The following is a 27378-nucleotide window of genomic DNA, read 5'->3' as shown; positions in this document are numbered from 1 at the left end:
TCATAAGTGCATACACTGCACAATGACATTCAAACCCCAGCTGGTGAATCTATTTTACTGAAATCACCAAAGGAACCAAAACTGTCTCATATAAAACCTACATATATGCAACTGTGTAAGAACATTCAACAAAATATGTCAGCTTAGCATCCAAAGTTATCACAGCCACCAGAGAGAAATTTTGATGTCTACTGGTTGAATAGACACATAATAACAGCAGTAATAGCATTAATGGGATCTAGATGCTCTTGATGATGTCTACAATATTCCATTTTAGCTGGTGGCACTTGCTAGCAGATAAAAAATCTATACTTCATTTACATGGTATGTTTCTCTCATATTCCGTCTTATTTTCTATTCAGGCTGCTCTTGTTCAAGAATGTACAATGCAAGGTGCCTAATGTGATTTAATAGTTCTATTATCTGCCCAGAAAATTCCACAGGGTGAGATCTGTATTTCACAGAAATGAAGTTCTCTTTTTAACTTTAAGAACCCACTTAAGAATTTTTTTCTGAATGGCTAAACAATATTTCATTACTAGTCCAGCATCTCTCTTACTTGAAAAATACAAATTTCTGCATCTCAAGAGATCCAAAAAGCTTTTGCTTTAGCTCTCATTGTGTCCCTGCCTGGTGGGAAGGAAGGGCAGGGGAGCTGCTGAACCGGAAGTCTTCAAGACAACCAGAAAGAGATGGATGGGGCACTGACAGCTCCATATCCCTTTCTTGATTACTCCCCACCACAGATATGTTAACTCTGCACCTCATTCCCCACACTTTCCTTCCTTCCTCTCCCCCTCCAGCTTTCTTTTGACCTAATATGTTATCTTTCCCATGCCCCTTTTCCCTTCTAGTTTAGATCCTATCTAACTTTCCCTAGATATAGTGGGATTAAGTTAATATATTTACATTCCATGAAGGTATTCTAAACAAAATGTTAAATTACACATACTCTGCTGTTTTTGTATGTTAAGACAATGACTCTGACCCCCATCATTATGGACGACTTATTCCATCTTCTATGACCTGGTTTTATGATCAGTGCTATAAACATATGAAACAATTAGTTAGGGGTACAGGTAGCATCTGTGGTTTCAGAAAGGTCTCCTCACCCCTAACTTCTACACAAGACTAAAGGGATCAAGTAAGAGATCTTTTATAGTCATTCCAAATCCCAAAGATGTTAGCATCAGAAATATTATTATATCTTTTAGAAAATCCAACGTGATTGGATGGCACTGTCCAATAGGATAGCCACTGGCCATGTGGCTATTTAAAGTCATTAAAATAAAAGGAAATTTAGAAGTCAGTTTCTCAGTTACCCCAGCCATATTTCAATGGCTCAGTAGTCCCATATGACAAGCAGTAGTCCCATATGACAAGTAGTCCCATATGACTGTACCGGGAGCATAGATACTGAGCACATCATCTTCATAGAAAGCTCTACTAGGCAACAATATTCTAGAGACAGGTGAGGACCCTATTACAAACATGCAAGTATGAAAATCCCTTTCTTGCAATAATAATTAGGATTTTTAATTTTAGAAGAAAATTTTATCCTTTTGACCACAGTAGAGAATTTTGTCTCCAGTTCTTGAGCCAACGGCACATACTTGCCTTAAAACCAGGATTTCTGATGGTCATCCATAGAATCTCTCAGGGCTTGGTACAGCAAGACTGGACAAGGAAGGGGAGAGGCAGAGAGGGCTTGAGTTGCCCTACTACCCTTGTCAACCAGCATCTCTGTTTCCAAGGAGTTGTATTTAAATACCCGTTTATGACTCAAAGCTCCTGAGAATCATTATATATTCCCTCTGGAATTTGAATTGCTCTAACTTACAGTATAACAGGGACAACACATGGGAGAGAAGTGTGATCCACTACATCACTGGAGACAGTCGTAAAATCTGATAGATTGTTTCCAGTACACAATCGTGTTCTCCAGCCTCAAGCTAGCCTTTCCCAGCCCCAAGATTCTCCCTCCACTTCTTATCCATGCATACTGTTTTAATCCAGGTGACCATTACATGCCTTTCTACTTTATGAAATCCCAACTGCACCATGTTTGCTCTTTGCAAAAACCCTACTTTGTAATTACCTGGGACACATGAAGCTATTTCGTGTGAAACTCCCTTGTGCTCTTTCCTCCTGTCCAGTTCAGTTTTTCTCTCCATTCGTCCTTCATCTCTTTCTTTCTTTCTTTCTTTCTTTCTTTCTTTCTTTCTTTCTTTCTTTCTTAATGGTTACCTTTCTGAACTTGTATTTGATGTTATCCCCTCCTGTTTGCTCCAGGAATTACTCCATTCATCATCCTCATGGGCTTTTATCTTTCATGGCTTCTTCATCACTAGAGCCTTCCTCTTGGATCATAAGCATTCTTATCTTTGCTTTTTAAAAACGAGGGGGAGGGTGAAACTAACCACAAAACAACTTTCTCTGCTCCTCCACTGGGTCTTCATTTTTCTCCACCAAACATCCTAACATTCACATGTTTTCTCCATCCTCACCTGCCTTACCCCCTTGTAACCCGATTCCTGCCTTCATCTGTCTGTTCAAACTAACATCAAAGCTCCCAGTGACTCCTAATCACTAAATCTGCATTCCCACTCTTCTCCATGTTGAGAGGGTCAGTCTGTGCAGCACAGACTGCATTGACTGACCATCTCCTTTCCATGAATGTCTCTCCTCCCTGGGCTCTCCTGGTACTCCCCCCACCTCGCCGACCATGCCTTCCCTGGTTGTTCCCTGCTCCTGATCTAGACGGTCATGCCCTGCATGTGTCCCATCCCTGTTCCCACCTGAGGGCAGTCACGGCTGCTCTCCTTAATGTCATTCCAGTATGTCTGTAAATCTGGATGAATTTATAGGAATGCTTTTCTGGGACCCTGACATGATGAGAGCCCCTCAGACCCCGCCCCCGAGCCCACAGTTCTGCAAGCAGTGCCCTCATCCTCATCCTTCCTGCCACTCACCCTCACAGTTGCTCTTGACCTGTCAGTTCTGACTCTCTCACATTCAGCCCTTTCTTTTCATCCCTACCACTGACCCCTATTTCGGGTTCCCACTAATCTTCTCCTCCTAACTGCTGCCTGTTATGGGACCAGAGAACCCACTGACATCATGAAATTTATTCTCTTTCTCACTGAAAGCAGAAGGAATTATCAATCTGTGACCCCTGTCTACCGCCTTGAGGAAGGTATTATTACAAGGATCGTTATGAACCTTCCCAGAAGACAGCCTGTGCGTGTTATGGCAATACAAGAAAGCATGTATTGTTGGCAAAGTTCCTGTAAGAAGTCAATCTGAGTCTAAAAGTTATGCTCGACTGCTTTTTATTTCTCCTCTGTCACTGTCCCTAGTGGTGTTAAGTTGTGATGGAATGTTACCTCTGACCTATCCTTTCTGTGAAAGCTAAAAGCAATCAAAGGCATGAAAACCCCTGCCCCCACACTTCCCATCTCTTGTAGTCCTTGACGATTAATCCAAGAGGCGCCATATTAGGGAGAGTACAGGGGCAAAAAGGGGACTTCCAAGAACCTCATAGCCCTGCATCTCATAGATAAAAAGCAGGGCAGTAAAACCTTTGGGCTGCTGTTTGTTAGTGTTCTGAAATTTCTGTCTCATATGACAAGGAAAAAATAGCAAAAGGAAGGTCTGGTCAGAAGGAAAGCTTCCCTAATTTAGGCAGTGCTAAGACCACTCACACCCAGTCTCCCTTGTCCAAATGCCTTGGCTCACAATTATCACAGTAATTGTTCTCAAATACTCTTCTGATTATTCACCACTCAAGAATCGTAAATGGTTCCATAATTTTAACAGAGTGAAATCACAGGATCCTAGCTATTGAGAGCCGAAAGAGGCCAATTTGTTTAATTCAATCTCTTCTAAATTTATAATAAAAATTCTGAGTCCACTGAGGTTAACTGACTTTCCCCCAAATTATTCTATTATCATAAGTGCTGATTTGATGCATGTTATGTACATAAGTGTGGCATATTTCTTACCTTGACCACTTTTCCATAGTTCAAAGTATCCTCTTTTCATTAAATATCTTGAATAAGCTACAACATGCTAGACTACGGCACTTACAAACCTTTGAGGGACAATGTGACTTCTAACATTGTGGCTCACATATCTGAATCTAGGTGGATAAACTAGGTGTTACTTAAGCAATAAAGAAAATACTTTCACTCACAGGCAATGCTGCATAGAACTCAGAAGAACATCTTCCTGTGTAAATGAGTGTGAAGGAAGAAAAGAAAGAAGAAAACTGAATGTGTGGGAAGAATCTGGAAAAATAACAGCAAGATTCAGTGAAAATGATTCTATTTTTTCCTTATAAAGAATACTTTAAATTACATAATTACAGATCCCAGGGAAATAGATATTTAAATCCATCAGTGACATGTGTTTGACTTCCTCATTTCCAGAAAAAATCAGAGGCTTATTTTGGTTTTTGTTCTCACTCTTCTCTTTTCCCCACCCACCTACACCAGACTGAGATCTCCGACAAAGTAAAACCCTAGTACAATAGAAATTAGACTCTAGCAAAATGAGAAGGTGAAGCTGCGTGAGGCTCTTTACACACGACAAAATCAAATGCTCCCACTTTTTCCTAGACATTAGAATGGCAAAGAAATAAAATCAGATCCAACTCTCAGTTTCTATTTCTAGCAGAGGTTCTAAATGCCATCAGCTTCAATTAATGGGCTATGTCTTAGTCACCTTGCATAAATATGTTTCATTTAAAGGGAACCCAAGTGAAGGTATTTCCTTAAATGATCACATGCTAAATAAAGGCTTGGCAGAACCCCTTTAGATAAAGAAAACAAAATGTGACTTTCTTTGCCCAAATTTATTAATTTCTGAACAGCCTGAAGCTTACAGCCCAAAAGAGACCCCCATGAAAATCGAATTCTAGAACTGTCACCTTCATGCCACATAAATGACAGATGTTTCATCTTAATGTTCAGAGACGTATTCACCATACATGGCAGACAGAGGGGAGTATAAAAATTTAGAAATGAAAAAGACGTCATCTCCCTGAATTCTATATACTCATTAACACGTTCTTTATCCCATGTCAGACACAGTTAAGCCATCATGGTCATTTTTCCAACTGAGCTTTTAAAATCCTTCTCCACACAGAACTTTAGGCATGTGGCCAATGAATGGAAATGATGTTGAACCACTGTCATTATGACTATACTAGGCTCTTTTCTGAACACTGTGCATTCATTAATTCCATTTAATATTCCCAATCCTACAGTGTTTTGTTACACTTCCTTTTAATATTTTACAATGAGAAAACAGTAGGTAACTTGCCTGAAGTCACAGAGCTAGCAAATGGCAGAGGGGAGATGCAAACCCAGGTAGCCTACCTCCAGAGACGACATCCTTCACCACTATGCTACAAGGTTTCTTTTTTTTTTTTTTTAAGATTTTATTTATTTATTTGACAGACAGAGATCACAAGTAGGCAGAGAGGCAGGCGGTGGGGGGGGGGGAGCAGGTTCCCCACTAAGCAGAGAGAGCCCGAAGCGGGACTCGATCCCAGAACCCTGAGATCATGACCTGAGCCGAAGGCAGAGGCTTTAACCCACTGAGCCACCCAGGACCCCGCTACATGGTTTCTTAAGAAATGAAAGCCAATACAGAGGGAATATGGGATTTTAATCTTTTATGGAAATTTTCAAATATACAAAAAAAGTAATAGTACACGAAACCCTCATAGCTCCATCATCTAGCTTCAAGGATCATAAAAAATTTACCTATCTTTTTTCATCTTTTTGGGGGGAGGAGATGGTGCCTGATTATTTTAGCAAAGCCAGAACACTGTCGTTACTTAAAATGTGGAATAATTAAGTCTGAAGATAAAATGCACTAGCGCTGAGATAGCCAGGAGAGGATCTGAAGGGTATGAGGACTTTCCTCACCCTCAACTCAGGAAGGTTAGGGCTCCCCTCTTCATATATCCCCTTTTTTTCCCCCACCCACCAAATGCTGTGCAATCTTCAGCCACAGCAATACTCACAGTTCCCTACATGGATTTCTTTTCGTGCTTCTACCTCCCCATTGGATTCTAACTTTGCAGGAGTAAGATCTTGGTGTCCTGATCACAAGAGCTGCAACACTGAGCTCTGTGCTTACCCTACAACAGATGTTGAAAGAGGGCTGGACTGGGGAAGGGAAATGGACAGTCCTGATAGTCACAAAACCAGATAGCCAAGAAAAATGAGGCAGTTCGACTAGACATGGTTTCTACCACAATCCCCCTACCATAATCCTACCATAATCCTACCTACCTATCACCCCCCAAATTTCACTTTATCTTACTTTCAACCAAAAATGGTCAATTTAAAAACAAAACATGCTAATCCCATCTCTGGGTGGACATGGACATGATCATTATCCGGAGTGTTTCGAAATGGAATGTACAATGTCAATGAGGCTTAAACTCAAATATGCAAGAGCGTCTCTGAAATCTGACCACACAGGTTCCTTTAGGTTCCTTTTATCATGAATAAGAAATTACTCCCTCTTTGCCAGTGGAACACGAGACAGATTAATGGTTGTTTTGGTAAGAGTTATTTATGATACTTCTTGCCAACCCTGAACTTACTTAAAATTCATGTTAGATACAGCAAAATCAAATGTATTATTTATGTAAATGTATTTTATGATATTCATGAGCATGAATGCTGAAGTTAACATTACAAAAAGCTTTCATATTAACCCTTATTTTCATTGATTAACCTTCTAAAAGGGCTAGTGATTTTCCATTTCAGATTATTATCCCTAGAGCCCAAATCCTATTCGATAATTAAAAGAACATCTACTTACTTAAGTATTAAAATAAGAAATAAAACTATAGGATTTAATGAAAACATCTAATCTCTTCAATTGAGAGGTCTGATTTTCACAACTCTGAAATTCTCTCATGAAAAGTCTCAAGGTAGGGTTTGGGGCCAATTCTCTGGGAGTAGCTAATTACATACAAGGAGATACATAGGTTATTAGATATATGTGAGACTATTAGGTCAATCTACATGATGATTCATCTCTAAATACACTTGAAATGGCCTATTATCTTTTCTACTCTTCGAGTAGCATAAAATATCTCCAAGTATACCACAGTCAAGAAAAGCAACATTTTAGAGATTCTAGAAAACGTTGACAGCCGCAATGATGATGAACTCCACCAACTATCAAGACCCGTGAAGCTCTTAATTAAAGTGAAAATAAGTTCCCACTACAAAATATTTCTGAAAGCTGCTAAACTTACATTCAGGGGTCTCTCTTACATAAGAGAAAATGTAAGAAAACTTCTATTGGGAAAGAATTTCTGCTGAAATTCTTCTACTGTAAAGGTCATGGTAGGTAGCATGAAGGATACTAAAATTATTAAGACATAGGCCCTATCTTCAAAGAGCTTATGATCTGCAGGTTAGACAGCCCAGAGAAACAAATAAGTACAATGAAACAGCATGTGGTAATCCACAAAAGGGATGCAAGCAAGGAGCCATAGAAGTTCCCAGGAGAAAAAGATGGCTTCAGGTTCACGGATGAAGGAAGATTTTTTTTTTTTTAAGAGGAAGTAGCATTTGAATTGCACATGAAAATGGCAGAATCTTCAGAAAAATTTGGTTGGGTGAAGAGGGAGAGCATTCCAGAGATGGTTTACACCAATGCCACAAAGGCAGGAAAAGCACAAAGCCCTCAGAGAAAAAAGTGAACAATTCTGGTTGGCCAGTTGGGGGTGTACACGAGGGGATGATATATGGGAGAGGTGAGAAGGGAACCGGACAAGTCATGGAGGACCTGAAACATCCAACAAGGAATGGAAGCAAGCACAGGGGCACCATGGAGCCATCAAAACAGGGTGAAAGGAAAAATTGTTTAGGACCATGTGCCTTACAAATTACAACATGACGATTTATGAGGAATGCTTTAGGTGAGAGGTACTATAGATTTAAACTAAGATAACGAGAAGAACAAGGATGGATTACATGACAGAATGAGACCTGACCAGATTTGATCGCTGAATAGAAAGGAAGGCAAAAAGAACGTGAGAAGCAATGCTGGTCCTAAAATTTCCAGGCTCAGTAGTTGAATCACAGATATAATTAACAGACAGAACAATGGTGAAAGAGGGTTCCAGTCTGTAAAAGATAACAAAATATTCATTTGGGGGAAATGTTCAGTTTGGGGCAACCCGGGTCAGGCTGCTGGAGATGTCTGGCATCATATGAAATGGGGATGGGTAGTTCTAGAAAGAGGTCAGCGTGCAGATATTGAGTTGGTAGTGTGGCCAAAGTGCTGAGAGCTGAAAGCACGGATAAGATGAGCAAGGGGAAGCCTAAAGAACTGGAAGAGAATGCACCATGAGAACAAACCTTGGGGAGCTCAAACATGTTGGCCTTGGTGTACAGAAGACGGGTGATGCTATGATGAACCGTCAGGTTGCACAAGAAATGGAAAGCCCTTTAATTCAGGAGGTTTTCTGGATGCACCAACAGCTCCCTTACAAAAGCTCTCTCAGAGCCCATCTGTACTTCCCAAAATGCAACCCCTCTAAGAAAGTCCCCGATCACCCTGATCAGAAACTAAAACCCTCTATCCCAACCCAGGAATGTTGATCCAGGTTTACATCATTTTAAAGCTGTGGACATATACCCTTGTGCCATGATCATTTATGGCAGTCTCTCTGTCCCCCTCTCCAGCTGCACTTCTACCTCCCCCCACCACTCTACTACCTCCCTGCATCCAGGGTGGTAGAGGATGGATTCTACACGGCAGAGACTCAGGTCTGGGGGGCCCATGCTCTCTCCATAATCCATGTTTATTGTCACCTGCCCCTCAGGACCCAGGAAAACCAGAGAGAGAGAGAGAGTTGTAACTAAGCCAAAGTCATCCAGGAAACACTAAGTTCTTAAAGAATCACTGAAAAGTGTCCTAAATACAGCATGTTTCAGTCACTGTGAACACCGTTCAGACATTTCATACACACATGAGTATCTAAAAACATAAGCCATACACTTCCAAAGAGCTCCTTATTATAGTCATGCTTCAGATTTTGAGACACCTATCGTGCCACATTATAATTCCTAATGACTGTGGTATTCCTAAAATGAATCCTATGTGCATGTGTTGTTTGAAGAAAGGCCAATGTTCCAAGAAGGAAAAAGGAACCAGTTCTGATATCATGTTAGCTGTTTTGATGAGCTAAACCCACAAAGCTTTGCTCCTAGGGTTTGATTTCAGGACTTTCAGCTCTTTCAAAGGCTTCATATTTTACTTAATCCTCATCATCAAAGCAGCATCTCTCCACTAAAGAACAGAAACAAAAATTTTTTTTTACATTAAATCTAATAGCAAGTATAAGCAGAGTGTTAACAGTACTAAGATATCAATTCCAATAAATGAGAAGGTTTTCCATGGTCTATTGGTGAAGTACAAATTTTACATATAGTGAGGTGGAAAATAATTTCAAGTCAATTCTAATTTTTTTCTTTAAAATAGAATTCTGAATACATATTACCTTTATTTTTTTTCTTTTCAAATTTTTATTTAAGTTCTAATTAGTTAACATACACAGCAATATTGGTTTCTGGAGTAGAAACCAATTCAGTAATTCATCACTTACATGCAATACCCAGTGCTCATCACAAGTGCCCTCCTTAATGCCCATTCCCCATCTAGCCCATCCCCCACCCACCTCCCTCCATCAGCCTTCAGTTTGTTTTCTATCATTAAGAACCTCTTATAGGTTTCCTCTCTCTCTTCCCCCCTTCCATATGTTCATCTGTTTTGTTTCTTAAATTCCACATATGAGTGAAATCATACAGTATCTATTGTCTTCTCTGACTTGCTTACTTCTCTTATCATAATATACACTAACTCCATTCATATCTTGCAAATGGCAAGATTTTATTCTTTTTGATGGCTGAGTAGTATTTGTGTGAGAGTGTGTGTGTGGGTACATGTGCATGTGCCTGTATACCACATTTTCTTTATCCATTCTTCAGTTGATGGACATTTAGGTTCTCTCCATAGGTTGGCTATGGTTGATAATGTGGCCATAAGCAGCAGGATGCATGTGCCCCTTCAAATCTGTATTTTTTATTCTTTGGGAAAATACCTAGTAGTGGAGTCACTGGGTCAGAGAGTAGCTCTATTTTTAACTTTCTGAGGAACCTCCATACTGTTCTCCAGAGTGGCTGCACCAGTTTGTGTTCCCACCAACAGTGCAAGAATATTTCCCCTTTCTCCATGTCCTCACCAACACCTGTTATTTCTTGTGTTCTTAATTTTAGCCATTCTGATGGGTGTGAGGTGGCATCTCATTGTGGTTTTGATTTATATTTCTCTGATGACGAGTGTTGTTGAGTACCTTTTCATGCGTCTTTCAGCCATCTGGATGTTTTCTTTGAAAATGGTCTATTCATGTCTTCTGCCCATTTCCTAACCGGATTATTTGTTTTTTGGGTGTTGAGTTTGAGAAGTTCTTTATAGATTTTGGATACTAGGGTGCCTGTATTGGGGTGGCTCACTTGGTTGAGCCTGTCCTCAGCTCAGGTCATGATCCCAGGGTGCTAGGTTCCAGCCCCACAACCCCAGCTCAGCAGGGAGTCTGCTTCTCCCTCTGCCTCTCCCTTTGCGCGCCCCCCCACCCCTTGCTCATGTGCTCCTTCTCTCTCTCTCTCAAATAAATAAATAAAATCCCCTGGGGATAAAAATATATGTTTATAAAAAATAAAAATTAATTAAAAAAAAGATTTTGGATACTAACCCTTTATCAGATAAGTCATCTGCAAATATTTTCTCTCATTCTGTAGGCTGCCTTTTAGTTTTTTTATTGTTTCCTTTAGTGTGCAGAAGCTTTTTATCCTGAGGAAGTCCAAATAGTTCAGTTTTGTTTCTGTTTCCCTTGCCTCCAGAGACATGTCTAGTAAGAAGTTGCTATGGCTGAGGTCAAAGAGGTTGCTGCCTGTGTTATCCTCTAGGATTTTGATGGATTCCTGTCTCACATTTAAATCTCTTAACTATCTTGAATTTACTTTTGTGGATGGTGTAAGAAAGTGGTCCAGTTTCATCCTTCTGTATGTGGCTGTCCAATATTCCCAGCATTATTTGTTGAAGAGACTGTCTTTTTTTCATTGGATATTCTTTTCTGCTTTGTTAAAGATTAGTTCACCATATAGGCGAGGGTCCATTTCTGGATTTTCTATTCTGTTCCATTGATCTCTGTGTCTATTTTTGTGCCAGTACCATATTGTCTTGATAAGTAACAGCTTTGTAATGTAGCTTGAAGTCTGGAACCGTGTTGCCTCCAGCCTTGTCTTTTTTTCTTTTTTTAAAGATTTATTTATTTATTTTAGAGGGAACATGAGCACAGGGATGGGCAGAGAGAAGGGAATAGAAGCAGACCCTGCAACTGAGCACAGAGCCGGACATGGGGCTCAATCCCACAAGCCTGAGATCATAACCTGGCTGAAATCAAGAGTCACATGCTTAACTGATTGCGCCACCCAGGTGTCCCACCTTTTCTTTTTCAAGATTGCTTTGGCTATTTGGGGTCTTTTGTGGTTCATACAAATTTTAGGATGTTTGCTCTAGCTCTGTGAAATATTCTGGTGGTATTTTGATAGGGATTGCATTAAAAGTATAGAATTGCTCTGGGTAGTATAGATATTTTAACAATGTTTGCTCTTCCAATCCCTGAGCACGGAATGCTTTTTCCAATTCTTTGTGTCCCCTTCAATTTCTTTCATAAGTGCTTTATAGTTTTCAGGGTACAGATCTTTTATGTCTTTGGTTAGGCTGATTCCTAGATTTCTTACACATTTTTGGTGTGAATACGTATTACTTTTAATATGAAGTCTTTACAGTAGGAGTTGTTTTCCCTGGCACATTATGGCTCTTGTCTCTCAGGGTGCTCGGTATCCCTCTCTGGTGTCCTCTGAAGCAGAGGTGAGACAAATGCCCTAAGTACACCTGGAATTATTCTGTCCACACCTGTCAGCTCTTCTTTAGCAAAAGCTGCTGCCATGGGAACAAAGCCCAATTCATCTTATTATTAATTTTTTAAGAAATCAAGATGTTAGCATCTTCCTTGGAAAGATATATACCAAGTGAGGTTTTTCTGCTTGTTTGTTTGTTTTATTTTGTTTTAAATCACTCATGGTCCCTCTAAAAGAGAAACATGCCACTGGGAATTTTACTACTAAAAACTATGACAGCTAGTTGCTCCTTTATTTAAAAATTTTCAGACTGTCAATACACATACACACTTCTAAAAATAGGAGTTCCACATTTGTAAAAAGTTCTTTATTGTAGTCACATTTCAGATTTGGAGACATCTACTGTGCCATGATGAAATCCGTAATAACAAGGGTATTCCAATATGAATCCTGTGTGAAAGCAGGTCAGAGATGCAGCATACTGAGGAAATCAAGTGAGCAAAAAACCTCTCAGACACTGCCTACAAACACATCCAGATATCATGTAATGTACTACTTTGAGGAATAACTAGGTAGACCAAAATTTAGAACCGTAGAAGTACAAATGTGGCGCACATCAGCTCTCTAAACCCAAGAAAGGCTAAAAAGCAAGCTCAGAGAAAGGAAATTAAAAAATCAACCTCACTCTCAAATTCTACCCTCATACCCCATCCTGCTCTCTGTCTCTTTCCATTACTACTTCAGCCTGATTCAACTACTGTAATCCCTCCCAAACAGCCCTGCCCATGAAAACCTCTAAGACTTCCCCAGCCTTCTGGCAAGTTCTTGCTAACCAGCATCTGAGATGTCATGGCTTCAGATCCAATAACAATGACTTTGAAGTTGACAGGCTGAGATGGGCTTTGGTCATCAAAGGCTCAGCTGAATGGGGCAGCCTCCAGATCTTCTTTAGAAACAGTGGCTGTTTGTGATTTAGTCTGAGACTATTAATTCATATAACTTACAATATCAGTCTCAGGAACCAGGCCCAGAGTAGCATCTTTCAGCTAAAGGGCACCTTTCTGGGAACAGAGTAAAGAAGTTCAGCTGAGCCTTTTTAAAATTTTCAACATCATTTGGTTAACTTTTAGAAGTCTAGCCAAGTGTTCCACAAAATGAAGGCATTACAGGTAATACCAGGTAACTAAAAGGATTCTCACCACCACTAATTAATACATGTTTCTTGTAACACCTGATTTGGATCTTTCTTTGACTTATGTAGAATCCATGGAGCAAAGGGCTCCTGGAATCAGTCCCTGGATAAGTCATTTTCTATATTTAAACGTCCTTTTCTAGCATGTTAACTCCTCGTAACTGAAAAAGGATAGGGCCAAAAGCCTTTTTTTCTTCAGTAGATTAATTTCTAAAATCCTAACAATGGTAGATTAAAATAGCTAAATCAAATATTTCACACACAAAGAAATGAAATTATTATTCCCGCATGCCAGTCCACCTGCCCCAGGACGGCCAGAGGGGCGTATCCCACTGGGGAGCAGCGCCCCGCCCACTTACGGTTGGCCAGCCGGCTCTGCTCAGGCTGTGCGCTGTCCACGGACTGGGTGCTGGAGACCGAGGACACGCTGGAGCTCCGCACAAAGCCAAACGCCGCCAGCTTGGCTGCAGGGAGACGTGAGTATCCGGGAGGCCGAAGTCCAGATTTGGGTAGACTGGATTTTGCAGCATTTGAACCGGAGGCTTTCTTTAAATCCGCTATAGTGAAGGAAAACCAAGCCAAACAAACAAAATCAGTTGACAGCAAGATAGAGAATACATGGACAGTCAATATTAATATGGCTCCATCATAAACAGGCCACAATTAATCTTGTAGGATGTGCTTAAGCACATTCACAAACACACCTTTATGAAAAGGCCCCTCACAGCGGGAGCTTCACGGAACTCAAACAGAAGGAGAGGCAGCAGGCAGGAGAGACAAGAACAGACAGCTAGTCCTATGATAAATAAAGGTATACAGTGCTTAGGAAGCTGAATGGAATGAACACTTATTGTTGCACGTTACCCAAGAATTGTGAAATTGACATACATCTTGAAATCTGACATGCAGTGGGCAAAGAGCACCTTCGTGGCAAATATTCATCAGGAATTTTAAACAGTATGTGATAATTCATGAAAGCATGTACAAATAATCTTTTGCTAACATTCTGTTGGTTGTAGGAATGAAATGGGCACAGACTGTAGAGCTGTTGGGGTTGAAATCCAGTCTTGTCATTTATTAGCCGCATAACCTTGGGGAGTTCACCCAACACTTTAGAACTACAGTTTCCTCCTACAGAAGGACTGGAGATGATAAAACTGGCCTCAAAGGTGAAATATAAATATTATTGCTTGTAACAGAACTTTATAGATGCTCCAATTAGTGTTAGTTTTTTTCTCTTTTCTCCACGATCTGCTTTTGTGTTAAACTAAAATTCAAAAAATAAGCTAAACTTCAAAATTAGTTCCCAGATATGTGCAAAGCCAGCTAATTTTGAAATAATAAAACATCATGCTATAAATCTACCATCTCAGCATGATGATATCCAAATTGGGCTCTGTTCATGGCCACTGCAATGATCATCTCCACTCTATAAGAAGTCTTTCAATATCAGACAGAACCAGGATGTTATCACACATAAATGCTCTTTAATATTCCTTAAAAGGAAAAAGAGTCAAACGTCCTAATATTCTGAAATAATTGTCCCAGTCAATCCATTTAGCACCTTTCACCTGCACTATTTACTATGAGTGCTGATATACAGACCCTTCAGGAAATGTTCCTCATTCTTTATTATCTTCTGAAAGATTAACCAGGTTGCAGAATAATAATTTAAAAAAACATTTCTTTTAAAAAATTGATTTCTAAAAATCAATGAGGAATCTACATTAGAAATAAATCTATGTATGGAAATCTGTGGAGAACCAACAGAGGCCAATCTGGTCCAATGGTGCCTCTTCCTCTACAGGAGTCCCCCTAGGAATGAGGCTGTAGATGAAAGCAGAATATGCACAACCATGGTGTCCTGACTTCTGGGTCAGGACTAGGAAGAGGAGGAATCAGATAAGTGCAGAGGGAAGAGGGAACAGGGATCTGGGGTTGCAATATTCCCAATTCAGTTCTGTTCTTCTGCTTGGGAAAAATGTTCAAATATGATAAGAAATAATCACTGTTTATTTTATTTTTTAAAAAGACTTTATTTATTTATTTGACAGAGAGTGATCACAAGTAGGCAGAGAGGCAGGCAGAGAGAGAGAGAGAGGAGGAAGCAGGCTCCCTGCTGAGCAGAGAGCCCAATGCGGGACTCAATCCCAGGACCCTGAGATCATGACCTGAGCCGAAGGCAGCGGCTTAGCCCACTGAGCTACCCAGGCGCCCATAATCACTGTTTAATAAGTAGTAATAGCCCTTCTGTAGCAGCAATTAAATGTCAGGTCAATGTCTTCAATTGCTGTTCTACCATTTTGCATACTCTGAGATGATATCCCCAGGACAATGAAAGTGTCCCCATATATCAGATACATTTTTACAATAAATTTATACCAATGCAATTTTGGATTGCATTTGTACATCAGTAAAACATATGTTAAACAGTCACATGTGATTTCAATAATCATGTATAATAATGATTTCATGTTTTGATACTAATTTCAGTTATAGAGGAAAAGAGTATAACTTCTTTCCAAATCCAGTTAATCAATAACTGATTTAAAATGACACAAAATCAAGTGAGAAAAATATGAATAGATGTTTTCTAGAAAACTCATATTTCAGAATGAAGGAAAGATCACAATTCCTAATAGGATACCTTGGCCTATAATACACATTCATTTACTATTTATTTAAGAATGAAAGCTAGACATTCCTGGGTGGCTCAGTAAGTTGAGCATCCACCTCTTGATTTTGGCTCAGGACCTGATCTCAGGGATGTGGGATCAAGCTCTGCATAGGGCTCCATGCTCAGTCAGGGTTCTGCTTAAGATTCTTCCCCTTTCCCTCTACCCTTACCCCAGCTTAGGCACTTGTACATGTGGAGTCTCTCTCATAAATAAACAAACAAATAAATAAATTCCTTAAAAAAATGAAAACTAAGATTATTAAATCATTACTTAAGACAATAAAGACACTGAAAATATTTGAAGAGGAATTTATTCTATCCTACCCTTACTTACATTTAATGATTGTTCATGTCATCGGTAGAAAGGTAGCCTGAGCATGTAGAGAGGATCTCAACAACACAAGAACCCAAGTAGACATGAAGAAAGCAACTAAGGGAGTTCTGGGCTTTCACTTTCCCTAGTCAATCTTTCCCTTTTATTTTTTAATATATTATTTATTTGACACCCAGAGAGAGATCACAAGTAGACAAAGAGAAGGGGGTAAGCAGGCTCCCCGCCGAGCAGAAAGCCCAACGTGGGGCTCAATCCCAGGACCCTGAGATCATGACCCAAGCTGAAGGCAGAAGCTTAACCCACTGAGCCACCCAGGCACCCCCCCATCTTTCCCTTTTATTAAAGGCACATATTGTGAGTGTGTGTGTGTGTGTGTGTAGGTTACTTGTAGAAGTATGTCTTACCCCAACTGCCTACATAATTTTCCTAAATTTAATGTAATCCATACATCAAGTTACTATCCAGTGGCCTCTCATTCTACCAGATACATCTCACAAATAGTTTACATACCTTCAGGGTTTGGAAGAACAGGTCTCATTCTTTGGAAACCATCAGTGCCTAGCACAGTGGTTTTGACAAATTATTCAATCAAATTTAGCTAAATCTGCAGTAGCCAAGCTTGCATGACACTAATATAGCCTGTTGTGTTTCTCCTGAATGAGAACTATGCTGGAATGGGGCTCTAAACTTCACTTTCTAAACAAGCACCTCCATCATTCTCATTGAGGTAACCCACGGAGCACACTTAGGGGTGACGACGTCAACAGAAGATGCCGTATCAGCCTGGGAGAGGTGCTTTTCATTACTTATGGCTGCTCTGACTGAATGTGCCTTAATTTAATCTTAGTTTCTCAATAAAGGAATTTACTTATAAAAATGTGTACTTTACTATTTCTCAAGAGCAGCATGTCAGAAGAATATATTTTTTCAAGTATGTAGTGTCCTTGGACTATTTAAGAATACTGTCTTTGATGGAAATAGCATATCAAAGTGCAAAATAAGCCCTCAATAAACAAATGATAACAATTAATGTTAAAACTGAGCAGACACATAAGAGAGTCATCTTCCACGATGGTGACATGAGAAGCTGAGAAGCTTCATGGACACTTTCTTCAGTGAAACAACCATAATTAGTTAAAAAATTATTTTTAAAAAACCACCACCATTTAAAGGTTCTAGAAATTGTTCTAAGGGTATATAGCAAATAAAGAAACATTTATATATGAAAATCTACTAAATCTCAGTATGAACAGTCAGATTGGATGACCCTTGAGCCTGGCCCTCTCCTTTCCTCCTCTGTAACCTTGTCCATCTCAGCATGATGAAAGCTCTACTCTGGGTGGCTGGGACCAAGGCAACAGCATTCCTCTCCCCCTGATTAAGAGCTACCATGTCTCACTGGGAGAGGGAGGCCACCACCATTTCCCTTCCCTATGCCTTCCCACCAGGTGCATGTTGCAGAGACTAAATGACATGAAAGCAAAAGGCTGAGGTTGGGGGCCCTTCCTTCACTCCAGCCCCAAGTAAAAGGACAGAGGCACAGCAACCCAAAAATACTGGGGCCCTAATCGCTGTTGCCCTGGCTCACCTGCAGGCTAGGGGTTCAATATCAGGAGAGGTAAAGCGAGAAGGACAGAAGCTAGTGCTCCAGCCTGGCACCCACCTGTAAATCAGGACTGACACTCCTACAGCAGCAGACCACTGTCCCCACCACACTCCCCCAGAGAGACATAACTAAGTGATTTTCCCAAAGGCTGAGATAGGCCATAAGAGCAAAAATCACTGCAGCGCTCTATAATGTCCATATTAACAAAGAAGAAAGATGTCACATCAATAAAATAATCTTCCATCTATAGACACTGAAGAAAGAAGAGCAAACTAAATGTAAGCAGAAGGAAAGAAATAGTAAATATTACAATGGTAATAAACACAACAAAACAGAAAAGTAAAAGAGAAATTCAACAAAATCTAATTTGGCTTTTAGAATGATCAACAATGTTGACGAACTTTTAGTTACACCGATCAAGTAAAAAGGAAAGAAGACTCAACTTGTTAAATGAGGAATGAAAGAGGGTACATCACTACTAATCTTACAAAACTAAAAAGAATTATAAGGGAATATTATGAACAACCTAGTGAAATGAACATGCTCCAGAAAAAACACAAAGAAAAAAAAAAAAGATACAGAAAATCTGAATATACTTACAGCAAAGAAATTGAATTACTAATCTAAACTTCCTCCAAAAAAAAAAAAAAAATCCCAGACCCAAATGTATCAATAGAGAATTTTATCAAGCATTTAAGGAATTTGTACCTGTTCTTCACAAATTATTCCAGGGAGGATGGGGGAGGTAGAGAGAGAAACACTTCCAAACTCATTCTGAGACCACTGTTATTGATAACCAAATCAGACAAAAATATCATGAAAAAAAGAAAATGCTTACAGATGCAAAATTCTCACCAAAATATAGCAAACTGAAATCAGTTGCATATAAAAATCAGTTACATACCATAACCAAGTGAGATTTATCCCCAGAATGAAAGATTGGTTTAACATGGAAATCGGTATACTATGTCATATGAAGAGAACAAAGAAAAATCACGTGATCACCTCAATAGATGCAGACAAATCACTTGAAAACTTCCAAGAACATTTCATGACAAAATGTTTAACAAACTAGAAATAATAGAAAAATGTCCTCAACTTGATAAGGGGATGGAAAAAAAATCCACAGCTAATATAGTCAATGGAAAAAGAACAAATCCTTCCCCCACAGATCAGGAACAAGCCAAAGATGTCTGCTCTTATCACTACTACTCAGTATTTTATGGAAAGTTTTAATCAGGACAATTGGGCAAGAAAATTAAAAAGCAGGCAGATTGGAAACAAGAAGCAAAACTTTATCTGTAGATCACACAATCTTGAATACAGAAAACCCTATGAAATCTACTAAAACCTTATAATAAATGAGTTCCATATACAAAAATCAATTGTATTTCTATGCATTGGCAATAACTAATCCAAAATGAAATTAATAAATTTTCATTTACAGTAGCATCAACTAAATAAAATATTTAGGAAATGTAGTAAAGGGTTGGACCCCCCCCCCCTTTTTTTTAATGTTTAACTGCTAAGGACTATCAGGTTTCAAACACCACACCCTTTTTACACTGCCCACCCCCTTCCAACCCCATATTTGGAAAAGCTGATACAAAAGGCCAGGAGTGCCTCCTTTGGCTTTGGCAGGCAAGTCAAACTACACAAGCCCCTTCCCACATCCTTGAGAATTCCACCTTGAAAACAATAAAGTAAGTTGAGTCAGTGTCCCTCCCTTGCTCTCTCAAAAGTCATTTCATACGTGTTTGAGAGGCCTGCACTGCTCTCCCCAGACACCTCAGTTATGTGAGTAATAAAGTCCCTCTTCAGCCACTTTGTATATGGCATCATTGGTCTTGACATCCGAACCAAACGTTGGGTGGAGGTCCACCCTATCTCTTCAGGGTGACCACAACATCAGGTGGTATGACCAGGGTGCTGAGACAATGACCCCACCACCGGGAGCCTTTCTTCATGTTTTCTTGCTAGCTGACCCTGCTAATAGAAAACACACACTGGGCCACCTGGGTGGTGCAGTTGGTTAAGCTCCTGACACTCGGTTTTGACTCAGGTTGTGACCTCAGTGTCATGAGATCGAGTTACATATTGGGCTCCATTCTGTGTGCAGAATCTGCTTGAGTTTTCTTTCCCTCTCCCTTTGCCCCTTCTGCTTGTGTGGCTCTCTGTCTCTCTCTAAAATAAATTAATAAATCTAAAAAACAAACAAACAAAAACAAAAACAGGAAAGAAAGCATGCACTTGGAGCTGCTGCTTGATGGCTAGCCTGTGCTTTGAGCTGTGCTGCTCTGATCAGCATTGAGTCCTACAAAACCTCTGTCATAGATTAACCTGACCCTCGTTAGAAGTTTCAATAATTATTTGGTTTTTCAGAGACAGAAATATGATTGGGATGGGGTCCTTTGTGTGGCCTTGGGTCACGTATCTTGGCCTGCACCTGTGTTTTAGAATGCGGTTGTTAACTGATGGCAGGCTTGGGAGAAAGACTACCTTTTGCTGCATACAGGTCCCCTGGGCAATCACTCATGAAAAAGCAGTACTTAGAGAGAAAAACCACACACAAAAGAGAAAAAGCAGTTTGTGAAGTGCTGAGGTCTGCACTCCTGAAAGCAAATGGCTCCACAGGCCCCTTAATTACCTCTGTTGCTGCTGCTGCCTATGTGTTTGTCCCAACAAAAGTCCTGATCCTCGAGGTTAGAGAGAAAAACATCCAGGGTATCTCTGTAGTACAGGGTTAACTCAAATCCTCCTTAAGCTTGGGATCCTTAAATCCTATAAAATAACACTGTCATGGGAGAGGCCTCCAACCCTGATGATACCGATGAGAAGCTCTCGGCTGGGTGGGGTGGTGGGGGGGTTCTACAAATATAAGGGGAGTAGAGAGAACCCACAGTAAAAACAAGGGATAAAGGAATACAGGGGTGGAGGAAGGAGAGGGGAAGAAGCCTGGTTTGGGCAGAATTAAAAACAAAACAAAACTGAAGAAGATGTCTACATATGGACCCAACTGGAAATTGAAAATTTACTAAAAGAGTTTATACTCCAAAAGATAAAAGGGCACTGACTTTTGTACATCTTTTACATAGCTTCTGAATTAATCTTAACATCTCCTTAAATGTACTAATTGGCAAAACTTTATGACTTTAATCAATACTGGGGCTCAAACTATAGTTATACCTGGGGATCTCATTAAACTTAAATAATATATCCCCCATAATGTTCTATAATCTTAAGGGAGTTAATGAATGAGAAATAAAGGAAACATAGATATGCTTCATCTTAACTATGAGAATTGTCATCTTGCCTCAATTTCTCAGAGTCAGAGCATCCACTGCCCTAAAATATCCCATAGTGGGCATGAACACTCTGTGATTAATAAATTAAGAGAAAATTAAAGTTTTGACCCATAAAAACTTGGCTTGACAAAATGGAACCCTACAGACCATCAAATTGAAGAAGTTGAAGAAGTTCACAGGACTTGCTATAAATTAAAGCAAGGCCTACAAGAATTGAAACATGTTATATAAGACCCTACTGTTCATTTAACAAGACAGTCTGGCCCATTCTTAGTCCCTCAGTCCCAGTTTTCCTTCACTTCTGAAAGGACATAACATAGCTTTACATAGTGGCTACCCCCACAGGACCTCCACAGTCTTGCCATTGCACACAATCTTTATGGGCTAGATCTTAACTGGATCCACCTTTCTCCAGGAGCATAGGTCTGATATTACAATGATGACATCTTCCTTTGAGGACATTTATATGACACACTCATTCAAGACATATAAATACAAAGACACTCATCAAAAAGGGATAGGCCACTGTCTAACACTGTGTGCAAGGCCATGCCACCCTAATTAAATTCTTACAAATTATTTGGTAAACTGTGGGATACTCCATCCCTGACACTGTCATGAAACTGCTAGTGATTCTTTCAACACCCAAAATATTAAAAGAACTCTGGGGTCTTTTATTTTTTTTTAAATTTTATTTATTTATTTGAAAGACGGAGATCACAAGTAGGCAGAGAGGCAGGCAGAGAGAGAGAGAGAGGGAAGCAGGCTTCCTGCGGAGCAGGGAGCCCGATGCGGGGCTCGATCCCAGGACCCTGAGATCATGACCCGAGCCAAAGGCAGCAGCCCAAACCACTGAGCCACCCAGGTGCCCCAACTCTGGGGTCTTTTAGACTCCTTTGGTTTGAGAGGTAAAATATTCTTCATTTGCAAATTTTACGTAAGCCCACTTATGCTGTTACTTGCAAAGTGGCTCACCTTTGGTGGGATCCCTTCCAACAGAAGGCTCTAGAATCTGTCCAAAGTGCAGTCAGTACATACTTTCATTAGTGCCCTCAGAGACACTTCCACTGTAGAGGCTTTAGCAAACTCTCTAATCCCTTTTGGAGTTCCTAGATCACCAGTAACGGTTATAAGTTGCTCGTGGGTTTCTTTTCTTTTTTTTTTTTTTTAAAGATTTTATTTATTTATTTGACAGAGAGAAATCACAAGTAGTCAGAGAGGCAGGCAGAGAGAGAGAGAGGGAAGCAGGCTCCCCGCTGAGCAGAGAGCCCGATGCAGGACTCCATCCCAGGACCCTGAGATCATGACCTGAGCCGAAGGCAGCGGCTTAACCCACTGAGCCACCCAGGCGCCCGCTCATGGGTTTCTGGTCTAAGAAACTGACCTCCTTGGCCCTGCAATATAGAATATCAGAGTGGCACTGGCTGGGCACCTACTGGTCTCTCCTGAAAAGTAAAGCTCTCATCTGCCCTGAACTTGTAACCCTCCATACCAAGGTCCCCAACATGTCTTAGGTTATAAAAGTAGCATCCCATTAACTCAGCATAGGTAGCCTGGACTTCTTGCTACAGGATGGAACCAAACCTGGGCCCTATGGCATAGCCCACCTGCAGAAGGCAGTAGCCTCCCTATCCTTAGTCCCTTGCCTGATGTCATGGTGTTAGAGGACATCACTCTTCTCCCCAGACCCACTGGCTATCTGTAGAGCCTCTTAGAATCAACTGATGAACAGCAGTGGGAGTTGGTACACTTTATACAGGTGGACCCCTAACTGTCACACATGACATGAGCTGCTGATTTTCATCCTGTAACCAATATGGTCCTGAAAAGGACTCAACCCAAGTGTACCACAATTAGACAAACTCCAAATCACCTAACACTGGATGCTCTGGTCAAAGTCAGACCCATCTGCACGTTTGTACACTCTTGGGCCATTGTCATCGGTCTGGCTGTTTGGTCCAGCCAGTGGCAGCAGCAATTCCTTATTCAGAGTTGTGCTCTTTAGGGTTAAAAAATTTTTAAATAAATGAGAATTTTTTTTATGTTACAGAGACCCAAACAATAAAATTGAGGTCACACATATTTCTACACTCCCTAGAGCCACAATGCAAGCTCTCACCATGACAGTCCTTATCCACTTCTGGAGTTCCAAAAATTACTGATAGTGAACAAGGCAATCATTTTGCTTCTCAGAATAAACAACACTGGGCTCTTGGACAAGACATTCAATGGACTTTTTACCTTCCTTAATGGCCTTAGACTGCAAGCCTCATAGAGCACTATAAGGGCTTACTAAATAACTTCAAATTCAATTAAATACAGCACATTTCAATCACCAAACATCAGGGCTCTCTGGCTCCTTCCATCTGAGAAGGCTCACAGGCAAGCGTGGTATTCCCCTCTTGGCACCTATGGGAAGTCAAACCATTCAAACACCGGCCTGGGTATGGTATACTCCAAATGCATCTCCTTTCTTTGCTCTCTTTCAAGCCATTTGGACCTCCTTGGAAGATGTGCTCTGCTCTCCCTGGAAACATGAATATGTACCTATGTTATAGAGGTAATAAAGCTTTTCACATCCTCTCGAGGTATGTTTGTGGCATTACCAATCTCCACTGTGAAAGAGAAGCAAATGAGGGCATCCCAGCTCATTGCCTAAGGTAGCTATGCAATCGCTTCACTGGTAAAGTTCCAATTACAGCTGCACTTTAAACAGTACAGGTTTGAACTGTATGGGTCCACTTATACGTGTTTTCTTTTTTTTTTTTTCAATAAATACAGTACAGTATTGCAAAAGTATTTTCTCCTTATGATTTTCGTAATAACATTTTCTTTTCTCTAGCTTATTCTATTGTAAGAATACAGTACATAACATGTATAAAATACAAAATATGTGTTAACTGTATGTTGGCTTCTGGTCAACATCTAACAGTAGTAAAGTATTGGGGGAGACAAAATTAACACACATATTTTTTATTGCACTGGGGAATTGGTGCTCCTAACCCCCACATTCTTGAAGCATCAACTGTGTGTGAGAACCAAGGTAGAGGTTTTTGGGGTTTTGGTCTGTGTGAATTTTACTTATACCAGCAGGTTGGAAGTATGAAATGCACTGCTTCTACACTATAAATCTATTTAATGAAAAAGCTACTCTGTGAGATTTCATTTTGCTTTACTATAAATCAAAATTACCTGAGTATTTTCCTAATACTAAATGTGAATCTGAGCAAATGTGGGGGTTTATCTATATTTTTAAGGTGGCTACACCAGAAATAAACTTAACAAAGTGTAAAACAAATTCTCTGAAAACTAAAACATTATTAAAATAAGTTAGAGAATCCACAAACAGAAAACATTTTATGTCCATACATTAGAACATTCACTGTTGTTAAAATGGCACTACTCCCCAAACTGATCTTCAGATCAATGCAATCTCTACCAAAATTCTAACTGGCTTCTTTGCATAAACTGAAAAGCTGATCCTAAAATTCATGTGGAAATTAAAAAAAACACCAAATAGTCCAAATACTCTTGAAAAATAAAAACAAAGTTGGAGGGTTTATACATCTAATTTCCCAAAACTCAGTACAAAGCTAGAGTAATCAAGGCTGTGTGGTACTAGCATAAGAACAGACACAGCTTAATTAAGAGAATTGAGTTTCTAAAAATAATCCAATATTCATGCATTTTTGCATAATTTATTTTGCAATTTGTATATATAAAAATAAATTTTATATATATATAAATATTTGCAAAATTTTGCAATATTTATTGCATTTCGATAAGCTGCTGTGTCCATTCAAGGGGGAAAAGAACCGGTTTGTCAACAAATGGGTGCTGGAACAACTGGGTGTACATATATGTAACAAGAACTGTAGACCACTACATCGTGTCATCTTAAAAACAACCTCAAAAATGGATTAGAAACTTCAATAGAGATGCTAAAACTATAAAACTCTTAGAACAAAACATAGTTATATATCTTCATGACCTCAAATTAGGCAATAATTTCTTATGTATGACACAAAAAGCATAAGCAACAAAAGAAAAAAATAAACTGAATTTCAACCGAAGTAAAAGCTTTTAAAATTAAAAGCACCATGAGACAGCACCTCATGCCTGTTAGAATGGCCATCCCCGACAAGATAAGAGACAAATACCGGTGTGGAAGCAGAGAAGAAGGAAACCTTGTGCACTGCACTGGTTTGGAAATTGGTACAGCTAGTATGGAAAACAGCATAGAAAGCTCGCAAAATGCTAAAATGATCCAGCAATTCCACTTCTGGGAATATACCCAAAAGCAAGGAACATTAAAAAAGATATCTGTACCCCCATGTTCATAGTAGTATCATTTACAATGGCAAAGACATGGAAACAACCTGTCAATAGATAAATGGATAAAGAAGTTATTTTACACAGACACACACACAGAGGAATATTATTCAGCCATTAATAATGAGAAAATTTGTTGGGGCGCCTGGGTGGCTCAGTGGGTTAAGCCGCTGCCTTCGGCTCGGGTCATGGTCTCGGGGTCCTGGGATTGAGTCTTGCGTCGGGCTCTCTGCTCAGCAGGGAGCCTGCTTCCTCCTCTCTCTCTCTCTCTCTGCCTGCCTCTCTGCTTACTTGTGATCTCTCTCTGTCAAATAAATAAATAAATAAATAAAATCTTTAAAAAAAATTTTTTTAAATAAAAAAAATGAGAAAATTTGCAACAACGTGGATGGAATTTGAAGGCATTATGCTATTGAAATAAGTCAAAGAGAGAAAGACAAATACTGTATGATTTCACTTCAATTTTAAAACAACAACAACAACAACACAAAATGAATTCACAGACAAAAGATCAGACTTGTGGTTACCAGAAGCAGGAGGCTGCCAGAGGGGGAGCTGGAGAAAGATGGCCAAAAGGACAAACTTCCTGTTATATGATAAATAAGTACTGGGAGATGTCATGTACACCGTGAGGACTACAGCTAATACTGCTGCATGATATACAGAGAAATCACCTAGATCCTAAAAGTTCTCACCACAAGGAGATAATATTTCCCTTTATTCTTCTTTCTTTTTGTTGCATCTGTACAAGAAGATGGATGTTAACTAAATCTCTTACAGCAACCATTTCATAATATATGTAAACCATACCATCATGCTGTATGTGTCAAAGTTGTACAGTAATATACATCAATTCTCAGTAAAACTGAGAAAAAAATGTGGAAGTTTTATATTCAAAAGACACTATCCAAGAAGTGGGGGGTAAGGACCAACCTAAGAATGGGAGAAAATGTTTGCAAAATATATATCTGATGGCTTTCTAGTACCCAAAATATATGAATAACTATGTAACTTGACCATGAAAAAAAATAACTGAATTTTAAAATGAGGTCATCATATGAGTAGATATTTCTCCAAAGAACATATACAGAGTGCCAATAAGCTTATGGCAAGATGCATAATATCCTTGGCCATCAGGAAAATGCAAATCAAAACTATAATGAGAAACCGCCTCATACTCACTAGAATAAATGTAATAAAAAAGACAGACATGCAGCCACTTTGGAGAACAGTGTGGAGATTCCTTAAGAAATTAAAAATAGAGCTTCCCTATGACCCTGCAATTACACTACTGGGTATTTACCCCAAAATACAGATGTAGTGAAAAGAAGGGCCATATGTACCCCTATGTTTATAGCAGCAATGGCCATGGTTGCCAAACTGTGGAAAGAACCAAGATGCCCTTCAATGGACGAATGGATAAGGAAGATGTGGTCCATATACACTATGGAGTATTATGCCCCCATCAGAAAGGATGAACACCCAACTTTTCTGTCAACATGGACGGGACTGGAAGAGATTATGCTGAGTGAAATAAGTCAAGCAGAGAGAGTCAATTATCATATGGTTTCACTTATTTGAGGAGCATAACAAATAACACGGAGGACATGGGGAGATGGAGAGGAGAAGGGAGTCGAGGGAAATTGGAAGGGGAGATGAACCATGGGAGACTATGGACTCTGAGAAACAATCTTAGGGTTTTGAAGGGGCAGGGGGTGGGAGGTTGGGGGAGCCAGGTGGTGAGTATTATGGAGGGCACATATGACATGGAACACTGGGTGTGGTGCATAAACAATGAATTCTGTTACTCTGAAATTAATAAAAAAAAAAAAAGACAGACATTAACAAGTGTCACAAGACTATGGAGAGAGTGAGACCTCATACACTGATGGTAGGAATGCAAAATGGTGCATCCTCTCTGGAAAACAATCTAGCAGTTCCTCAAAAAGTTAAACATACAGGTAGCATA

General features: G+C 39.8%; 1 protein-coding gene across 3 annotated transcripts in view; it reads right to left on the bottom strand.

Moving 5' to 3' along the window:
* MTUS2 (microtubule associated scaffold protein 2) overlaps positions 1-27378 on the bottom strand; it is a 574434-nt gene that overhangs the window by 316009 nt on the left and 231047 nt on the right. For all 3 annotated transcript variants that reach the window (XM_082700956.1, XM_082700954.1, XM_082700955.1), the window contains exon 5: positions 13515-13712. In XM_082700956.1, the coding sequence (XP_082557082.1) occupies positions 13515-13712 (198 nt within the window). The remainder of the gene's footprint in view (positions 1-13514; positions 13713-27378) is intronic.

Source organism: Mustela nivalis (genome assembly GCF_964662115.1).
Source record: "Mustela nivalis genome assembly, chromosome: 15".
Lineage (NCBI taxonomy): Eukaryota > Metazoa > Chordata > Mammalia > Carnivora > Mustelidae > Mustela > Mustela nivalis.
This window is presented reverse-complemented; position numbering and strand designations above follow the sequence as displayed.